The 16,820-nt window shown below is 43.8% G+C and overlaps 1 protein-coding gene across 2 annotated transcripts in view; it reads left to right on the top strand.

Moving 5' to 3' along the window:
* Nucleotides 1–16,820, top strand: part of cntn1a (contactin 1a) — a 69,896-nt gene that overhangs the window by 37,526 nt on the left and 15,550 nt on the right. For both annotated transcript variants that reach the window (XM_030095873.1, XM_030095874.1), the window contains exons 4-12: nucleotides 9,606–9,732; nucleotides 10,664–10,842; nucleotides 11,136–11,231; nucleotides 11,954–12,160; nucleotides 13,364–13,463; nucleotides 13,601–13,782; nucleotides 14,921–15,045; nucleotides 15,479–15,596; nucleotides 15,798–15,945. In XM_030095873.1, the coding sequence (XP_029951733.1) occupies nucleotides 9,606–9,732; nucleotides 10,664–10,842; nucleotides 11,136–11,231; nucleotides 11,954–12,160; nucleotides 13,364–13,463; nucleotides 13,601–13,782; nucleotides 14,921–15,045; nucleotides 15,479–15,596; nucleotides 15,798–15,945 (1,282 nt within the window). The remainder of the gene's footprint in view (nucleotides 1–9,605; nucleotides 9,733–10,663; nucleotides 10,843–11,135; nucleotides 11,232–11,953; nucleotides 12,161–13,363; nucleotides 13,464–13,600; nucleotides 13,783–14,920; nucleotides 15,046–15,478; nucleotides 15,597–15,797; nucleotides 15,946–16,820) is intronic.

Here is a 16,820-nt window from a genome sequence, read left to right on the forward strand (position 1 = left end):
GTCATAATGCAGCCTTACACGTTCCCTCCATTCGATAAACAGGTTTTTGCGGTCGAGACTCGGAGCTGCAGGAGTGAGACGAGAAGAAAAATTTGTGTTAGATTCTGTATACCACTTCATTGTACCTTAGTTGGGCAAAACGATAATATGTATAATCACGGAAATCCTTAAACATCATTAAAAAACTTAATTACGATCAATAATACACATTATTTATTACTGTCTGGCTCAAGGGCAAGCCCTCATATATACTGACCTCGTGTAACCTGTATTTATTGAGCTCCATCAGCAGTCCTGCTGTTTCCATTATGTTGCTTCGGCCAGTAAAACTGCACACAATGCCTTGTAAAGGCTGGAAATGGAGATCCATTCCCAAAGATCTGATTCAACAGCAAAGCTAATTCTCAAACAGGAATGTGTTTTATTTCCCTTTGTTGGATCGGAGTGAAAATCCAGTGGTGAAACTCAGTCGTGGCGCTTCAGAGGGACGCCCGGCACGTGACGGGCAGCCGTCACTGTGAAGCTGCCAGACTGTGGAGCCTCAAAGAAGTCACTGATCCTGGCCAAGAAAGACTCTAAAAATAGCCCCTATTGATCTCCACTTCCTTGGCCAGAAAGTGAATGGATGCATTTTACAAAATATTGGGATTTCTTTAAGTTACGGCGTGCATGTAAAATAGAATTCGAAGAAAATCCAAGTGTGAATACGCAAAATGTAAAGAAGGCACGGTGGCTCCTGTATTTATGATTCTTGTGTAATATGTTGAAATACAGTGCTAATTCCCTCTGATCATTTTCATGATTGTGGCAAAGTATCAAAATGTTTTTGAATAACTCGTACAAACCCATAGACAAATTAACAGCTGAAAATGATTGGTTCTGCCTGACGGGAGTCCGTGTGCACATTTCCACAGTGTTGCATGAGGCTCGTGCCACAGCCGGGATGTGAAGGACTCGCTGTTCGTTTCTGGGAGAAAAATAAAGTGGAAGCAGGCTGTCAGCGAGGGGTAAATTGGAAAATGTGAGGCTCACCGATTGGCTGCTGGGGAACACGTCGTGATGCTTGGTGTGGGCTGGTGGATGCGATGGAGGGGAGCAATCATTTTTTAGTGGCCTCTCTCAGTCTGTCGTCAGTTTGTTTTTGTTGCTGCCCATTCATTCACTCTCTGCAGCGTGAAGTGCAGACTCTTGCTGATCGTTCTTTCTGTGTATCTTTCATTTCTTCCTGAAAAAGCTCAGCTTCATCTCCACGTATGTGCAGAAATAACACAGCGTGACGGATCCCGGGTGTATTCTGCTCTGTGATGTACACAGACTATAGGATCCAGATTTTGAGGGCAGTCAGCACTAAAGAAAATGCCGATGGGCCTTGATGATCGGATCTCCTCGTCAGACCTGGACAAAGATGAAGGCGCAGTCGTCGGAGTAGGCAGAGTCGATAACCAAACTCCTCAAAGGTCAGCGCGTTGTGTAGGCGGCCTTCCAGCTGGGACCCGCTGTAGGATTCCTCTGTTCTCTGACAGGTGAAGTGCTTATCATTCAGCTCGTAGCAACAAGTAACACACATCACACAGCTGCCGAAGCAGTGCTGAGCTTCCTCAGTGTGATATTAACTCCTGAAACACCGGACACTTCAAGGTTTTTGAAGCTTTCAATGACTCAAAGTGCACAGTTAATATTTTAAGTGATGATCCTTAGTAAAAATTAGTAATTGAGGAGTTACAGAAGTCTAAAGACGGAGATCTAAACAGCATCTAATCAGGGTCTGAGTCAAAGAGGAAGGGTGTAAACAAGGTCAAAATAAAGTCTAAACAGGTTCTAAAGAACAGTCAGCCCTGCCCAATGTTGTTGCCTCGGCAAGATTTTATTCGACGCTCACCTCCATCAGTGATTTACACACACTCACAAATGAAAAACTCGACTACATTTACAATAACATGTAGAAACTCTGTCAAACTATGTAGAAAAAGCCATTTTACTCGAGCAAGTGGTTTGATTTTTCCTGTCCTCCAGTCCTTCACTATTCAATTTGTACTCTTATTTTGAAATCATTCAGCAGCAGAAGCAGTGTAAACTTATCAGCACATGAGCAGCTCCTCCTCATTTTTCCCCTTTTGACTGTGAATCTGGTAAAATCTTCATGTTCATAGTAAGAACGAGTTTTGACATCGGTGGTTGAAGAAATATATTTCTGAGCAATGTGCTGCCTCTCATTTTCTTTTTTGCTTGAGCATGTTGTGAGATCTTATTTATGTTTATGTCATTGAACACTTTGACTTCAGAAAAACTAATGTTTTCAATAAATGTATGGTTTATAAAGCTATGATGTCATCTTTGGGTGTTTTTGCAGTACCTCCAAGAGGCTAGGTGAAAGTGAAAGTGTGATATTCAGATCTGGAAAAAGCAGTTTGAACTCTTGCTCCATTAGAAGCTTCTGTCAGAGTCCAAACTGTCTCACCTGTCTGGTCTGCGTCTCGGTGAACTTGTCCTTCCGGTCGTCCCCTCGGTGTGTCTGATTAGCCTGATGTGTTTCACCTGTGTCCCCCTCAGTGTGCCGTTAACAGATAGTCTTGGTACTTTGCCTCCACAGCCCTCTGTGCTTCCTTGTGTGTTTCTAGTGTTCTGGGTTTTCTGGTTTCTTTTTAATAGCTTTTAAACTCTGCGAAATATTTAAACTTTCTTACCATGTAAATAGAAGGGAAGTTTTGAAACTCATTCAAACCCGAAGATGATTTAAATCATTCAAGTTATAATTGATTCAACAGTATAACTTTCTTTAATCTCTTGAAGCTTTCTCGAATCTTTTAAACTTGTAAAATTAGTTGTGAAATAGAAGGAAAAAAGTCTCAACTCACCTGTCAACTCCTTCGGCTTTGAACCACGATAACTTTGCCAATCTTTAAGCAAATAAATGAAATCAAAGATAAATGAGGCTGAGGGCTTCTTGGGACTTTTGAAACATTTCTGCTTTTGTGGACTAGAGGCAGGAGACATGCTGCTCCGTTTTTTGGGGTTTTTTTCCTATTTAAATTGGTACGGGAATTGCTGTTTAGTCTATCAGAACGTCTTTTTTTGTTAAAATTTATTTGGAGTGTTTCTTTTGTCAAACAATGGTTATTTTTAAAAATATTTCTGTACATCTGTATTTCACTGAAGTTCAAGAGTTGCTTGTTACGATCAGTGTTGGGCAAGTGACTTCAAAAAAATAATTAGTTGTAGTTACTACTTACTACTTCAAATAAGTAACTGAGTTACAATATTTTACAAGTAACTAATTACTCGACAAAGTAACTACTTTAAAAAGCAAAATGTCTTTTTATCTGTCAAAGAGTTTGAATCCCCTCATAATGGAACTTCTAGATGCATAATCAGTTATAAAACTGAATATCTGATTAATGAAATAAGTGGATACTTGACAGAATAAATTACAAAAAAGAAATGCTGCATTAATCTGGATTATTCAAATGTTGCTGTGTGATAACATGAGACAAGAAACCAATCAAGCTTGATTCGTAACTGTAGATGAATTATAGTAACAGTCAGTGTATAACTTTCCAGTGAGGAAAGACATGGAAAGATTTTCTGTTATTTTTGAGAGAAAGATGCATGTTTGTGTCCTATTGTTTTTCATTATTTGTTCACACGTGAGTGTGGTTAATGGGAGGGACTTGTGTATTTAAGCTTGCCGTAATGGGGCGTGGTTTGTGGTGCGTTCATTGGGATGATTTTCGTTCAAGAGTGTACACGGTGTCGGTGAGTTAAAAGTTACGAACAATCATGGCATGATATGGCATAGTGTTTCATGACTGATGTGGGATCGTATGGTTATGTTTCAGGTTTGCAACCTGCAAGATCATCAGAGACTCTTGGAGAGAGTCGGAGTTTATATTTCACAACTTAGTAGTGCAGGAACGGGGAGCAGGCTATGTGGTGCGGCTGAGTGTATTTCCCATATGCATGTGTGAAAATAAACGTGTTGATCGAAGAGTTACATCCGCCGTGCATTCTTGGCAGCCCTTCCAGAGGGCAGTTCGCTAATTACAGCAGGTAGTTAGTCGAAATCTGGACAGTCAGTAATGATAATAAATTAACGCTGTTAGTCCCATCACTGGTTACAAATGCCTTTTAGTTTAGTTTCGTCGCCTCATGGCGAGAAGGTCTTGTGGAACAGAAGATGGACGAATGATGTGTAGAAGCAGCATTTGAACAACTCCGATAAACCGCAAACGCCACACATCACCTGGCAGCTCCTGCTAAAGGAACCTTGCATTCGTGCACCCATGGCTGCTGTTTCAGTACAGGGGTAGAATCTAATGTCAGCTTTCATGTCTGTCAGCAGGATCAACCAGGCGCTCAGGAGATTGGGGACGAACATGGTAGCAATGAGAAGAACTAAGAGACAGCAGCTCTGCAGCTTTTCGCATATTTCTGGAAACTAATTACTTTTAGTTTACGCCACAGAAATGTTTTGTTTTATGGTCAGTTTACCTCAATCCTGGTGTGGGTAACCCAGTAGCTTGATGTCTCAGTGATCAGGGTGTTGAATTAGCCATCAGTCTTTCTTACCAATGCAAACTGATTCTCTGATAATTGTATAGTGGCCCGTGAAAAATCACTGCACTCATTTCCAAAGTTGTATATCTTGTTTAAATAGCTCCTGTAAACATAAGCTGCCGTGGTTTTTTGACAGCAGCCATGACCGTGCAGCCGGCTCCACAGTCCTGACACTGACCAGCTGACACTGACCACATCTCTGCAAATAATGGAGCCTGCGGCGAAGCGGAATAATTAAATATTATTTAACTCATAAAATTTTCAAAAATGGGTTTTCCACTCAAGGGACAATTGGGTTTGCCTCATTATGTGGCTTTGTCGCTTGTGGGTAATTATTGCCTGACTGTGCTTTTGGTGCCTCAAGGACGCAATATGCCGTGTGTCCCAGTTGGACACACTTCTGGTCATGCAAACATACCAGGCTGCAGATGTCGCCATGAAACATCGCAGCAAGTGAAGCTGAATTCTTCAGAGAATCGGGTTCTCGAGAGATTTCGAGTCGTTACCCTACGGGCCTCCCTCCTTCAGCAAACACACAATATGGTTTTGCAAATAGCAACAGCATGTGAAGAGCTATAAAGAGAGGAAAGGAGACGGAGTGGCAGCTTTATATTTCCCTCTATTATACCTGGACATGCCAGCCAGTCATTGTCATTCTCCTAAAATCACACCTAAAACCTCAATGAATAATTGATGTGACATTAGGAAGCGATGCTCGAGACGATAACAGGCCCTGAAAATAACATGCTGTGGTATTTCAAATTTAAATCAGTCTTAACTTACCTGCCGCTGAGCTGAATGGGACGGTCTTTGTTTGATAATGAATTCTGTCCAGCCAAAGATCACCTCCAGTCAGCTCTGGAGACGGAGAGCCTCTGAATGCAGTGCATACTTCTGTTTGTGCATCTTCATTCCTGTTTTTGTACAGATGTGGCCCTTGGAGAGAGCCACTGTCCATCTTTCTTTCATTTCTTTGTGTATTCGTGTGTGAATGGGGCGTGGGATCTCTCAATCGACCATTGTGTCAATAATTACTTGCCAGTTTAACAGGCCGGCTCAGTGCATCTACAGTTAAGTTGTGCCAGGACAGCAAACAGAAAGGGTTTGATGAGGAGACAAAAAGGAGAACCTTGGAGCCACACAGATTAGGAAAACACAAAATAAAGAGACTGACGGACTGAAGCCATGTCGGACAGCTAGAAAGAGGTTTGACATGTTTTGGACACTTGTTTGGAATTAGTCTGAAAGAGGGTGTGAGAGAGAACAGGAGGGCGGCGGTGAATCGTTAACCACGTCACGCCTCGGTCGTGTTTAAGTTAAATGCTTCACTTATGATGCTAGAAACCTCATTTTATACTCAGAGAGTAAGTAGAGGCCAACTGATGTGCGTCCTGGACCCATCCGGCCGTTCTGCTGCGGACAGTGTAGCTGAACAAACCCACAGCAACCACAGGAAAACACTTTCTAATATCTGTGTTGACTTCCAGCTCAACCATATTGCAAATGAAGCAAAGTGTCTGCAGCCCCTCCAGTGAAACTAAAGCACAACAATTGCCTCTGTGTTGGTTTTCAATTTGCCTCCACGTCGCGGGGCTGATTTCACGGTTGCGCTGCGGACTACCCAGCTTTCAGAGGGGCCGTCCACTGAAGACCGATGAGGCTTTTTTTAAAGTCCAATTCTTTTTGCCGACCTCTAATTGAGCGACAACTTTCTCTAATACGCTGATTAGTGTGCAAACATTTGTTACTTATAGCTCCAGCCATGACTTAATGACTCAGAGCAGTGTTCAGCATTATGCACCACACTCCTGCACTCCTTCACTCACTCGGGGAAGTAATTAGTTGCACCTTTTGAAGCATATCCATATATTGTTAAATGCTGCATAGCCCAACTCATCAACAAAAATCCATCTGCTAGCACATATGATCCATCTGCCTTTCTCTCCAGTGGAGTAAGGCAAACACCCGAAGAGCGTAAACATGCAGCACAATATACACATTACCATGGAATGCTTCATCTTTTGCTAAACCAATCTGAAATAATTAGAAGTGTTGCCAAAACAGCCATTCCTGTTTTCAACCGCTGCAGTGTGACTGCTGTTTCTCAGCTCTAATAGTGAGCTGTAGTGTGTTTGGTCTTGTGTTGCCTTCTGCTCGAAGCTCCGAGCAGCGCAAAGTGCAGCCGAGGCTGATGAACTGATGAAATGTCATCAGTTTTACAAGTAGCTCCTTGGTCATCAAGCAAAGTGCTGAACAAACTAAAGCTTGAACTTGATTGCAGGGCAAGAATGTTAAATGGTGCATTATGGGGGTAATATATTAGCAAAATTACTTGTGGAGATCCGGGAGTGTTTCTGTTTGTGAGTACACAGAGTTGCATGTGCATAACGCAATGTCTGCATGTTTAATATGTTTTGTGAGTACTGAAGGCCCTGTAATGATCTCCACTCAGATTAAACTGGGAGGCAGACTTTCCTCAGTCCAGACCAGATCCCGTTCTGTCAGGTTGGACTTGAACACAGTGCTACTTTATGTTATGAAGTCTGTACGTCTGAGGAGGCCGCCTGCCTGCATGGGGGGCAAAGAAAACGTGTTGTTATGGATAAATCTCTGTCATATCAGAAGATTAGCAAAATCAGCTTGTGAGAATACAGTGCAGAGTCCAGCCGGGGATAAAGACTGAAACATTTACAGCTTTTTATAGGGCATACGCCAATCTCAGTCTGCAGACACAAACACATTATACTGCTGCTTTACAACTTGTTAATCGATGTGGACGGGATCAGACTTTGTCAAGCACTGGGAAAGCTGTGTACATAGAAATCTATAATAGGCAGCCAGTATTTTCAAGTGAAAATAAAAAGATAAATGATTCACAAATTAATCTGAATTGCTTGTTTTATTATGTCTACGGACCTTCAGCTAATGTCAGCTCATGTCTCATTATCCTGGAACTGTGGATAATTTGTTGAGGCATCTTCAAAGTCAGCAGGTTTTAGTCTCTTAGAGCATGATTTTCTCTCTCCATGATTTAAAGAAAATCTGTTCTGCACCAAAGAGGTGAAAGACGACCAGAGCTGCTATCAGTGTGTCAAACATGGTAGTTCTAGGAATCTTTGAACTGTTAAAATGCAGAGTAGGATATAGGTTACAGAGATGTGGAGAGAGCAGAGTGAAGCCAGAAAGTGGAATAAGGCAGAGAGAATGTAGTGTGTGTGTGTGTGTGTGTGTGTGTGTGTGTGTGTGTGTGTGTGTGTGTGTGTGTATGTGTGTGTGTGTGTGTGTGTGTGAGTGTGTGTCTCCAGGCAGCGGGCCTTATGTGGCCTGCTTCAACACCCCCTTCCACCATCTGTCACTTCCCACACGACTCGGAGACGATTGAAACGGCGCCGGCGCTCATCTCCCGGAGTTACACTCCAACTGCTATTTCAGCAGCTTCAGTGAGCCCATCCCACTTGTATATTTCATTTTCACATGTTAAGCACTTGTCTGCAACACACAACTGTAGAATAAGGTCATGATATCCTCCTTTCATCTTAATGCGTCTGATTCTTCTCTTTCCTTTTCCCTTGTTTCCAGAACATAGATTCTCACTTCATTTGCCTCCCCTTCAGCCCCACAATGGCCCATTTATAGTATTTCTAATTTTTCTCCCAGCCAGCAGTAATCCAGAGTCCTTGGGATTTGCATCAATGTCAAGCACTTGCACACGGTTGGCTGCCGGAGTGTGTGAGTGGGAGCTGATCCTGTCTCCTCACGTCTTAATTGCAGCCTCCTGGTTGCCTGTCTGGGGTTCTGGGTTAACTTTCGGCTGTGAGTCTGTCTTCATACGGGTTAGGATTACCGGTTTCTTTAAGTCCTCTAGTTTCTGACAGCGGAGACGGATGAATATTCATGGAGTTCAAGAGTATTAAACCAGTTCCGTGTACGTGTGTCAATGTTCGACTCCTGCAGCGTGGATGATTCCTGCAGTCCTTTTTTTCCTTTTTGTTTTGGACAGAAACCCTGTATTTTTGTGATGGTAAACAGCAGCAGCAGCGCCATGTAAGGAGTCGGGATATTCTCAGTATGAGCTTCTGTTATTCAGATGAGGGAGGCTGCTCTGTGGCCGTGACCAGGTGAGAAGGATCGAAGGGGAGCAGGATGCGACTGTGTGGAAAGACGGAGCTTCTCCCCGTCGGGGCGTCAGCTGTGCTCTCTTAGAACTCCAACACACAGGAGAATAACGCACTCCGATCCACACACACACACACACACACACACACACACACACACACACACACACACACACACACGACCCACATCGGTATTCCTGCAGTCACCTCCACACACTCTTGATCTGAGAGAATAATCAGCGTTTGGGAACATTTCGCCTCGTTGCTTATTCATAGCTCAGCATTGTGTTTATCTCTTATTCATGCCCGCGCTCGTCATGTCTGTCTGTTTTAACGAGTAATCGGGGCTAATTGCATGTGTGTATTGACGGTGTAAAAAGCAAACTGAACCCAGAAAGTCATTTTCATCAAGGAGACGCTGCTCCCTGAAATTTCCTGTGCAGCTCTGACGGTGACACATGCAATTTGAAAGAAAAAAGGTTTGGATTATGCTAAGTCAAGCTGGCATTTCCACTTCCAGCATTTGTATTAGTGCATCAGGATGCAGTGGCAATAGATGGATGCGTCACTGTGGTTTGGCACCTGAGTGAGCACATCTCTGCCGTAATTAGTGTGACATTGTGATTTGGAATAAATGAGAGGCTTATTTCTGCGCTGCAAATGCCTGAAAGAGTTACTGTGGACTCGAGAATTAGATCAGTTCCAGCCGAAACCAGGATTTATTTAAAAGTACTGGAGGTTCTGTGAGCGTGTTTCACCGACCAGCCTGTATTATTAAAAATGCAGCTCCTCGTACCGGCCTCTTCCCAGACTTTAACTGGTTTTATTTCTGATGAAACTGTCCCAGAAGCGGCAGACGGAGGCTGACCTCTTACACCTCCATCCGAGCTATTTTTAGCTCTGACCCTCATCTCTCGTGTATTTTCACGTCGACAGATGAAGCCACAGGTTACGGGCCGGTGTTTGAGGAGCAGCCGGTGGACACCATCTACCCCGAGGAGTCGCCGGAGGCCAAGATCACCATGAGCTGCCGGGCAAGAGCCAATCCGCCTGCCACGTACAGGTAACGTATGTTTCCCATAAACTCGGTGTCATTACTGCCCGCTGTGCGTCCTGCGCGCCCCCCGCAGCTCGCCGCCACTCAGACTCCATCAGAGGCTGTTTTATGGGCCGCCTCCGAATAGCAAGGTCGCAATGATGTTCATCGTAACTCTGATGGACCTTCAACCCCCACAGTTCACTACACACGTGTGTGTGGCAGCATCAATGTCATGCCATTTCTTCATCGATGTGTTGTTTTCAGGCAATATAAGCAACTCATTTTGTTCACAGTATGTTTTTTTTTTCTCTTTTATGGTAACATGATTTAAAATGAGATATGCCAGAAAAACCTCATGACAAATAGGATCCTGCAGCCGGAGCACGAGCGAAACCAACATCATATCTGCAACCTAATTTTGCGGATCAAAATATAAAGTGCTTTACATTATCCATTTCAATTTAGATGTAAATATATGCAAATGATATTGACATGCATTCTCCAGATCATTTTCGCCGTCACTGAGCCCCGGAGTGGACGTCAGAGGGGGAAGAATCGGCTTTGACCAGAGCTGGTTTTAAAAGTGTGAGAGTGTAAACACACAATAACTGCTTTATTCGGCCTGGAAAACCAAACCTAATAATGTGAAGCTTTGAGCTGTAAATTTATGAGACATGTAGACCACATGAGCTGTTGGGATGACTCCAGATTAGAGCAATTACAGTGCATCGTCACCTCCCTTTTGTTAGATAAATAAATGTGAAATCTTAAAATGTGACTTGAAGACAAACCGAAGGCAGCCTGGAAAGAGTTACTTTACTGCCACCATTCCGCAGTCGTCAGTAGTAGCATTAGATATTGAGCCAGTGGCCACAGTGATCCTCTCTCCTTTGAAATGAAATGGATAATAAACTCCTGTGTTAAACGGCAGTGACCGTGTTTGTTTTCTTTGCAGATGGATGCTGAACAGCGAGGACATCGACCTGAATGAACAGAGCAGCCATTACAGCTTAGTGGGGGGCAACTTGGTCATCAGCAACCCCATTAAAACCCTCCATGTGGGAGAGTACTCCTGTCTGGCGACCAACATGTACGGCGCCGTCATCAGCCGAAAGGCCTCCGTCCAGTTCGGATGTAAGTGGTCCGGATGTGAGACCACCAGATTTCACTGCATTATGGTGGCGTGGTTCTTCATAGACCCTGGAAAATTGCAAGAGTGGCTTCTAAGAATCGTAATCGGTGTGAAAAGTGTAATTTGTGAAGGGTCTGACTTCAATGTGACTGTGTGGCGAATGTGTTTCGTATTGAACGGCCTCCATCACTCCAGTTAAAATCAAACACGGTGCTTAGAACACATTTTAAACACTCAAACAAATGTAGTTTGTAAGATATCATGCCTCACGGATTTCTGTCTTGGTCTTTTCCAGACCTGGATCTTTTCTCCTCAGAGGAGAGGTCGACGGTGTATGTGAAGGAGGGTCAGGGGGCGGTGCTGCTCTGCGCTCCCCCTCCACACTATCCAGGTACTCTGCGTGTCAGCTACTGTGTTCACTCATCATGCTGCATGATTATTTTATTAATTGACAGTTGTTCCAGTTGTTCTTGATTCCTGGTCTGATATTAATGATTGAGAAGAATCTCAGTGATGGGATTGTCATGTTTACATGTCAAAACTAAAACTTGTTGACTCCTGATGAGATGTCAGAATCTCTGTTACAACCAGGAGGTATGAAAATAGAGCTTTGCACCTATAAACTGGTCGTCGTCGTGCCTCCAGGACTTCTGCACTTCTGCAGCCGTTCAATCGAAGAGAAGATTCATCAACATTTTTGCACATTTATAACATTTCCAGTTGCATTTATCCGAGTAAAAAGGCCAGAAGCACTCACCGGTTGCACAGTTTTTGGAACCATAATACCAACATTAATCCAGACACCCTAGTAATAAGGGGGTTAATATTCATGCTAATCCGTGCTCATCCATCCAGCGCACCAGAACTGCCTCAACAGGGCCGTGTACTTACAGCAGGAATTTATCCAGCCGAAAGAATCACAAGATTTCACTGCAAGGCCAACAGATGCTTTCATTCTGAATTCCCTCAGAGCAGGGACAGTTGTGGTATTTTTGCTTTGAATGTATTTATGTGATTGAAACGGAGCCAGGCTCACAGCCGTCCAGGCCTTTTGGCTCCGAGCTGCTGGTGTCCGTCCAGGCGCTCCATTCACCGCTGCTCGTTCCTCCACAGCCGAGCTGTCCTTCCGCTGGATCCTCAACGAATTCCCCACCTTCATCTCGCTGGACAAGCGGCGCTTTGTCTCACAGATCACGGGAAACCTCTACATCTCCAAGGTGGACTCCTCAGACAAAGGAAACTACTCCTGCATCGCGTCCAGCCTGTCCATTTCCAAGAGCGTCTTCTCCAACTACATCCCCCTCGAGCCCCTGGCTGAGCGTGAGGAATTAATTTCCTGTTTACTTTGTTTCAAACAGATGTGGTTCAACTTAAAAAGGACCTCTTACACCCACATGGAACATATTTTTGAAATTCTGTTGAATAATGTTGTTATTATTACGGCTGATTACACTGTAGTGTGTGAAACACTCCAATTAGATCAGTAGAACAAAGAAATACAACAGAGGGATCAGATGTGAGTTTATAATTACTATGAATTCTTGGAAATACTTCACACATTGTGCTTCACACACTCTGATGCTGATGAAATGTGGTGTGAGGACATAGCAGGACCTCGAGTGTTGCCAGTGATTCTGCCTGACTGCATCCAAATACTACAGGTTTCTTTTTCTGTTCCTAATAAATCACTGTAATTAATTAATCCCATTAGTGACTGTTTGAAATGTGATTCTGCTATTGATTTTTAATGTTATTTACAGGGATAAATGAGCTCAGAAGTGGAATGATGTACAGTCATGACAGAGAGCCATCAGGCTAGAGAGAGTGGAGAAAAACAGACACTAAAGCTATGAAGTAACCTCACAAGTAACCTGTTTATGTTTCCATACACAGAGAACATTGCACATACTTATGCATGTTCTAGGTTTAATAAATGTCTTGTGTAAATGATCCATATTCAGTATGTGTAAGTATTTTAATGGGAGTGTTGTCCCGGTCAGCTGCAGCGTTGTGCCGCTGCTGTCGAGCAAAGAAACATGCGACAGCTTCAGGGACCCTTATCTCACTTTAACACTCAGACCACCGTCAGGCTGCATATAAACCTGATCCAGGTTTCAGTGTCTGTCGTGTGGGCAGGTGCATCAACGGCTGATTAAATCAATGCTTTTGTTGAGCTGAACCATCCCAGCAATGATTGTGATGGTGAAGATTATAAAACTATACAACAGACAAGATTTGAGGGTATCGGGCTGTGACACAACAAAGATACTTCCTGGTTTTAAAGAAGCTTTTTTTATATTCCAATAAATCTGCGAGGAAGAAACCAATGCTATATTATTTATTCTTAGGAATAAAGGTGAATTAAAGAGCCTCAATTTGAAAGCTAATCAAGATATAAGTTTAAACCAATGAACAGAAATTCTGAAGAAAATTAGCAGAGTGATAACATTTTGAATGTTTTTCAGTGTTTTGCAGAAGTGTGTTTGACACCTGAGTCACAGACTTCATTGTTTTTCCTCCCAGGCCCCCTCAGGAAATACCCCGCTGACCTCAAGGTCAAGTTTCCAGACACCACTGCCCTGGTGGGGCAGAACATCACCCTGGAGTGCTTCGCTTTGGGCAAGTAAGTGAGAGAGGAGATGGTTGGAGTGTTTCCAAAAGGAGTATTCAGCTGAATGTAGCCTCAGTGTCATTGACAGAAGACGACTTTCATTCCGACCCCAGGCATGACTGTTATTTCCTTCACCCTTTCCTTCCAAGCCCCGTCCCAGAGATCCGCTGGAAGAAGCTGGACGGACCGCTGCCGCCCAGCCACGAGGTGCGGCTGGGAGGAACTCAGCTGCATTTGTACAACGTGCAGTTCGAAGATGGCGGCACCTACAAGTGCGAGGCAGTCAACTCGAAAGGAAAGGACTACCACACAGCGCGGGTGTCTGTTGAAGGTAGGAGGTGCTGTGATCCAGGCCACATGCGGTTCTTTCATTTTCCCGGACCTGTCCACAGGAAGCCAGCAATAACTAATCTGTCAAATGAAAATGTGTCATTGTTTTTTTCTTCTGTTCATGAAGCGTGGATTGCAGAGTAGCTCATAGTAATAAAATAAATCTAATCTATTGAGATCTAAATCGAAATGGCTACAAATAAACAAAACACACTGTTGCACATCAGAAACAGACACAACTAACATTCTGCTTTCTGTCCAGAGATATTTCTATAAACCCTGGCAGAAATGATGGAGTTACCAGTCTTGGAGGATGTTCATTCAGTCGTTTTATTTTGTGGAAAAAAAAGAAAATCAGTGGATGGTTTTCATTTAGCTTTTCTGCATGTAAATCACATTTCCTTGAGGCAGTTTCTTACAGTTGTGCCAGATGTTGACTGCAGTTTCTGCACATTTGTTCCTTGTTTGTGTTGCGTTTGGTTTTAAAGACGTGTTGCTTAAAGTTTTCCTTCTTGACGCTTTGATATCTTCCTTGGTCTACCAGGTTTGCCGTTTACAACCTTCCCATATTCTTGGAACTTGATCCAGATTTTAGACACAGCTGATTTGGAATCAACATGATGATTAACCTTTAAGACATTTGATCACCCTCTCCTGTTTCTGTTGACGTCTCTCATGGTGGAGCCATGATTCACGTCAATACACTTGCTCGCTGAAGTGTGAACACTCCTTTTGCCTACAGACAAATGAGCGGATTTAATCTGATGCAGGTGTTTGCTTTGGAAATTAAACTTTACACTGTGATTCCGTGTTTTTTGTTTCTCTCTGCTTGAGCTGCAAAAGTAATTATTAATATCGAAAATAATTTTTGAGTTTCTTAAAGCCAGATAGTAGCCCTTTTAAATGACTTTATTTTGTTGACATGTCTGTGATTGGCTTTTTCCTGCTAAATTAAACAACTGAATGAACATCCTGAAAGCAACTTGCTGTTCGTTCCTGCACCAGTTTACAGTATTATTTAGCTAGTCTGTAGATTTGAATGTAGCATTGTTTTTAATCCTTCACATGGTAATGACTCCACAGAATTGCATTTTATTGGATTTCTGTAATGCGGTCACACTATTCTTCCTCCTTCACAGCTTATCCAGAGTGGGTGGATCACATCAGCAGCACGGAGAAGGACCTGGGCAGTGCCTACAGCATGTCCTGCACGGCGGGGGGCCAACCTGAGCCCCACATCCGCTGGATGAAAAATGGACAACCGGTAATGTTCCAGCTCATAAATCTTTATTGTGCCACAGCAGAGCTAATTCAGGTGAAGCTGTGAAGCACTGCGATTAGTAACTCCATCAGTTATTATGCATCAGTGTCTTATTGCGTCAGTGTGCAGCCGAGGGTAGTTACACAGGAAGCTGGCACAGCGGGGCGCACGTCTTGTCAGGAGAAGGAACCTGTTGTTGCTGAGCTGTTGCCAGCGTGTGTTTTTGTAACGTTACATAGAAGGAAACTGTCAGCAGGCCTGAAAACACACACTGACAACGGAGCAGCAGAGTTTCTTGAATATATAATTACGCCTTTAAAAAAAAAAAAAAGCTCTGCTGGTTGTCATCTGTTCTTGAGTTTTTGCGTCTTTGCTCCTTAATGGAATCTTGATTGATCAGAGCGTTTTAACGCCACGCCCCTGCTGCTTCTCACAGCTGGACAGGAAGGACATGAGGTTCAGCAGCCTGACGTTCGACGACTCGGGGATGTATCAGTGCATCGCGGAGAACCGCCACGGAGTCATTTACGCTAACGCAGAGCTGCGAGTGTTCGGTGAGTCAAGCCTCGGCTTAAGTTACGGCACAACTGACCGGATCAGAAATGTGGGGGTCATGTTTCAGCCTGTCAAAGTGAGAGCTTGAAAGCCAATGTAAAACAACTAGAGTATGCATTTCTATGAATATCTACTAAATCAATGCATTCCTGCTGTTATTGCAAGTTTGTCATGAATAATTCATCCTGCTGCCTCCCCAGCCTGCGCGCCCACATTTGAACACAGCCCACTGAAGAGAGTAATGGCAGCTAATAACGGCCGGGTGGTGATTAAGTGTCGACCTAAGGCGGCCCCGAAGCCCACCTTCTCCTGGAGCAAAGACACCGAGCTGCTTTTCAACTCCAGCAGGTCAGACGGCTCATCACAGGGCGACTCTCTTCTGTTTTATCCTCCGATCGAGCACATTTTAATTGATTTCGGTTGCTTTGTGAACACTGCTTCATCCCAGCAGAGGTTTCCTTTGTTGTTGTTGATGTTGTTGTTTTTTGTTATCCATCAGCCGTCATCTGTTCTCTGTGATTGAGACACATCTGTGTCCCAAATGCAGCAAAGAGGACATTAAATCACAAAACAGCAGCTTCATTTTTGGGGATTTAATTACACTCCGGTTTTCCTCAACCTCTATCTACCAGAGACGTCTTTAATGTTGTTGTTTGCCGCTGATTTCCGGGCACATCTTCGCCCTCTGTCAGGAGCTGGCGTTAAGCTCATTTTTTAGAATCGGTGCGGGCAGACAGATGTGTAAACCTCTTCTTTGAGCCCCTCGCTGACAAAACAATCCTAATCTGAGAGCTCAGACGCCCCCGGCTCTTCCCCTCACCCCCTCTTGTCTCCACAGCAGGCCGAATAGTGGAGGAGCTGCAGGAAAATTACACATGCATCTTAATGCTCTGTGTGGCTACTGTGTGTCTGAGAGAGGGTGTCGAGTGGCGATAGGGCAACCGCTTCCCTGTTTGTCATGCATGAATGTAAGAACTGTAGAAAAAACACTCTGCGGTAGCCTTCAGCACTATTTAGAGTTGCTGCGAATCTTCAAGTTCACATAGTTTTTCTTGGAAGGCTGGATATTCATTAGGGAACCAGCAGATATGCGAGGACTTTCATCCCTTTTTCATCAAGCCAGATATTCACGGAATAGCATGCGCTGGACTTCTGACCTTCATTCTGTGCTGAATATTTTATCCCACATGGCGCTCTCTCTCCTCAGTGTGTGTGTGGAGGTG

The sequence above is a fragment of the Salarias fasciatus genome, chromosome 7 (genome assembly GCF_902148845.1).
Source record: "Salarias fasciatus chromosome 7, fSalaFa1.1, whole genome shotgun sequence".
Classification (NCBI taxonomy): Eukaryota; Metazoa; Chordata; class Actinopteri; order Blenniiformes; family Blenniidae; genus Salarias; species Salarias fasciatus.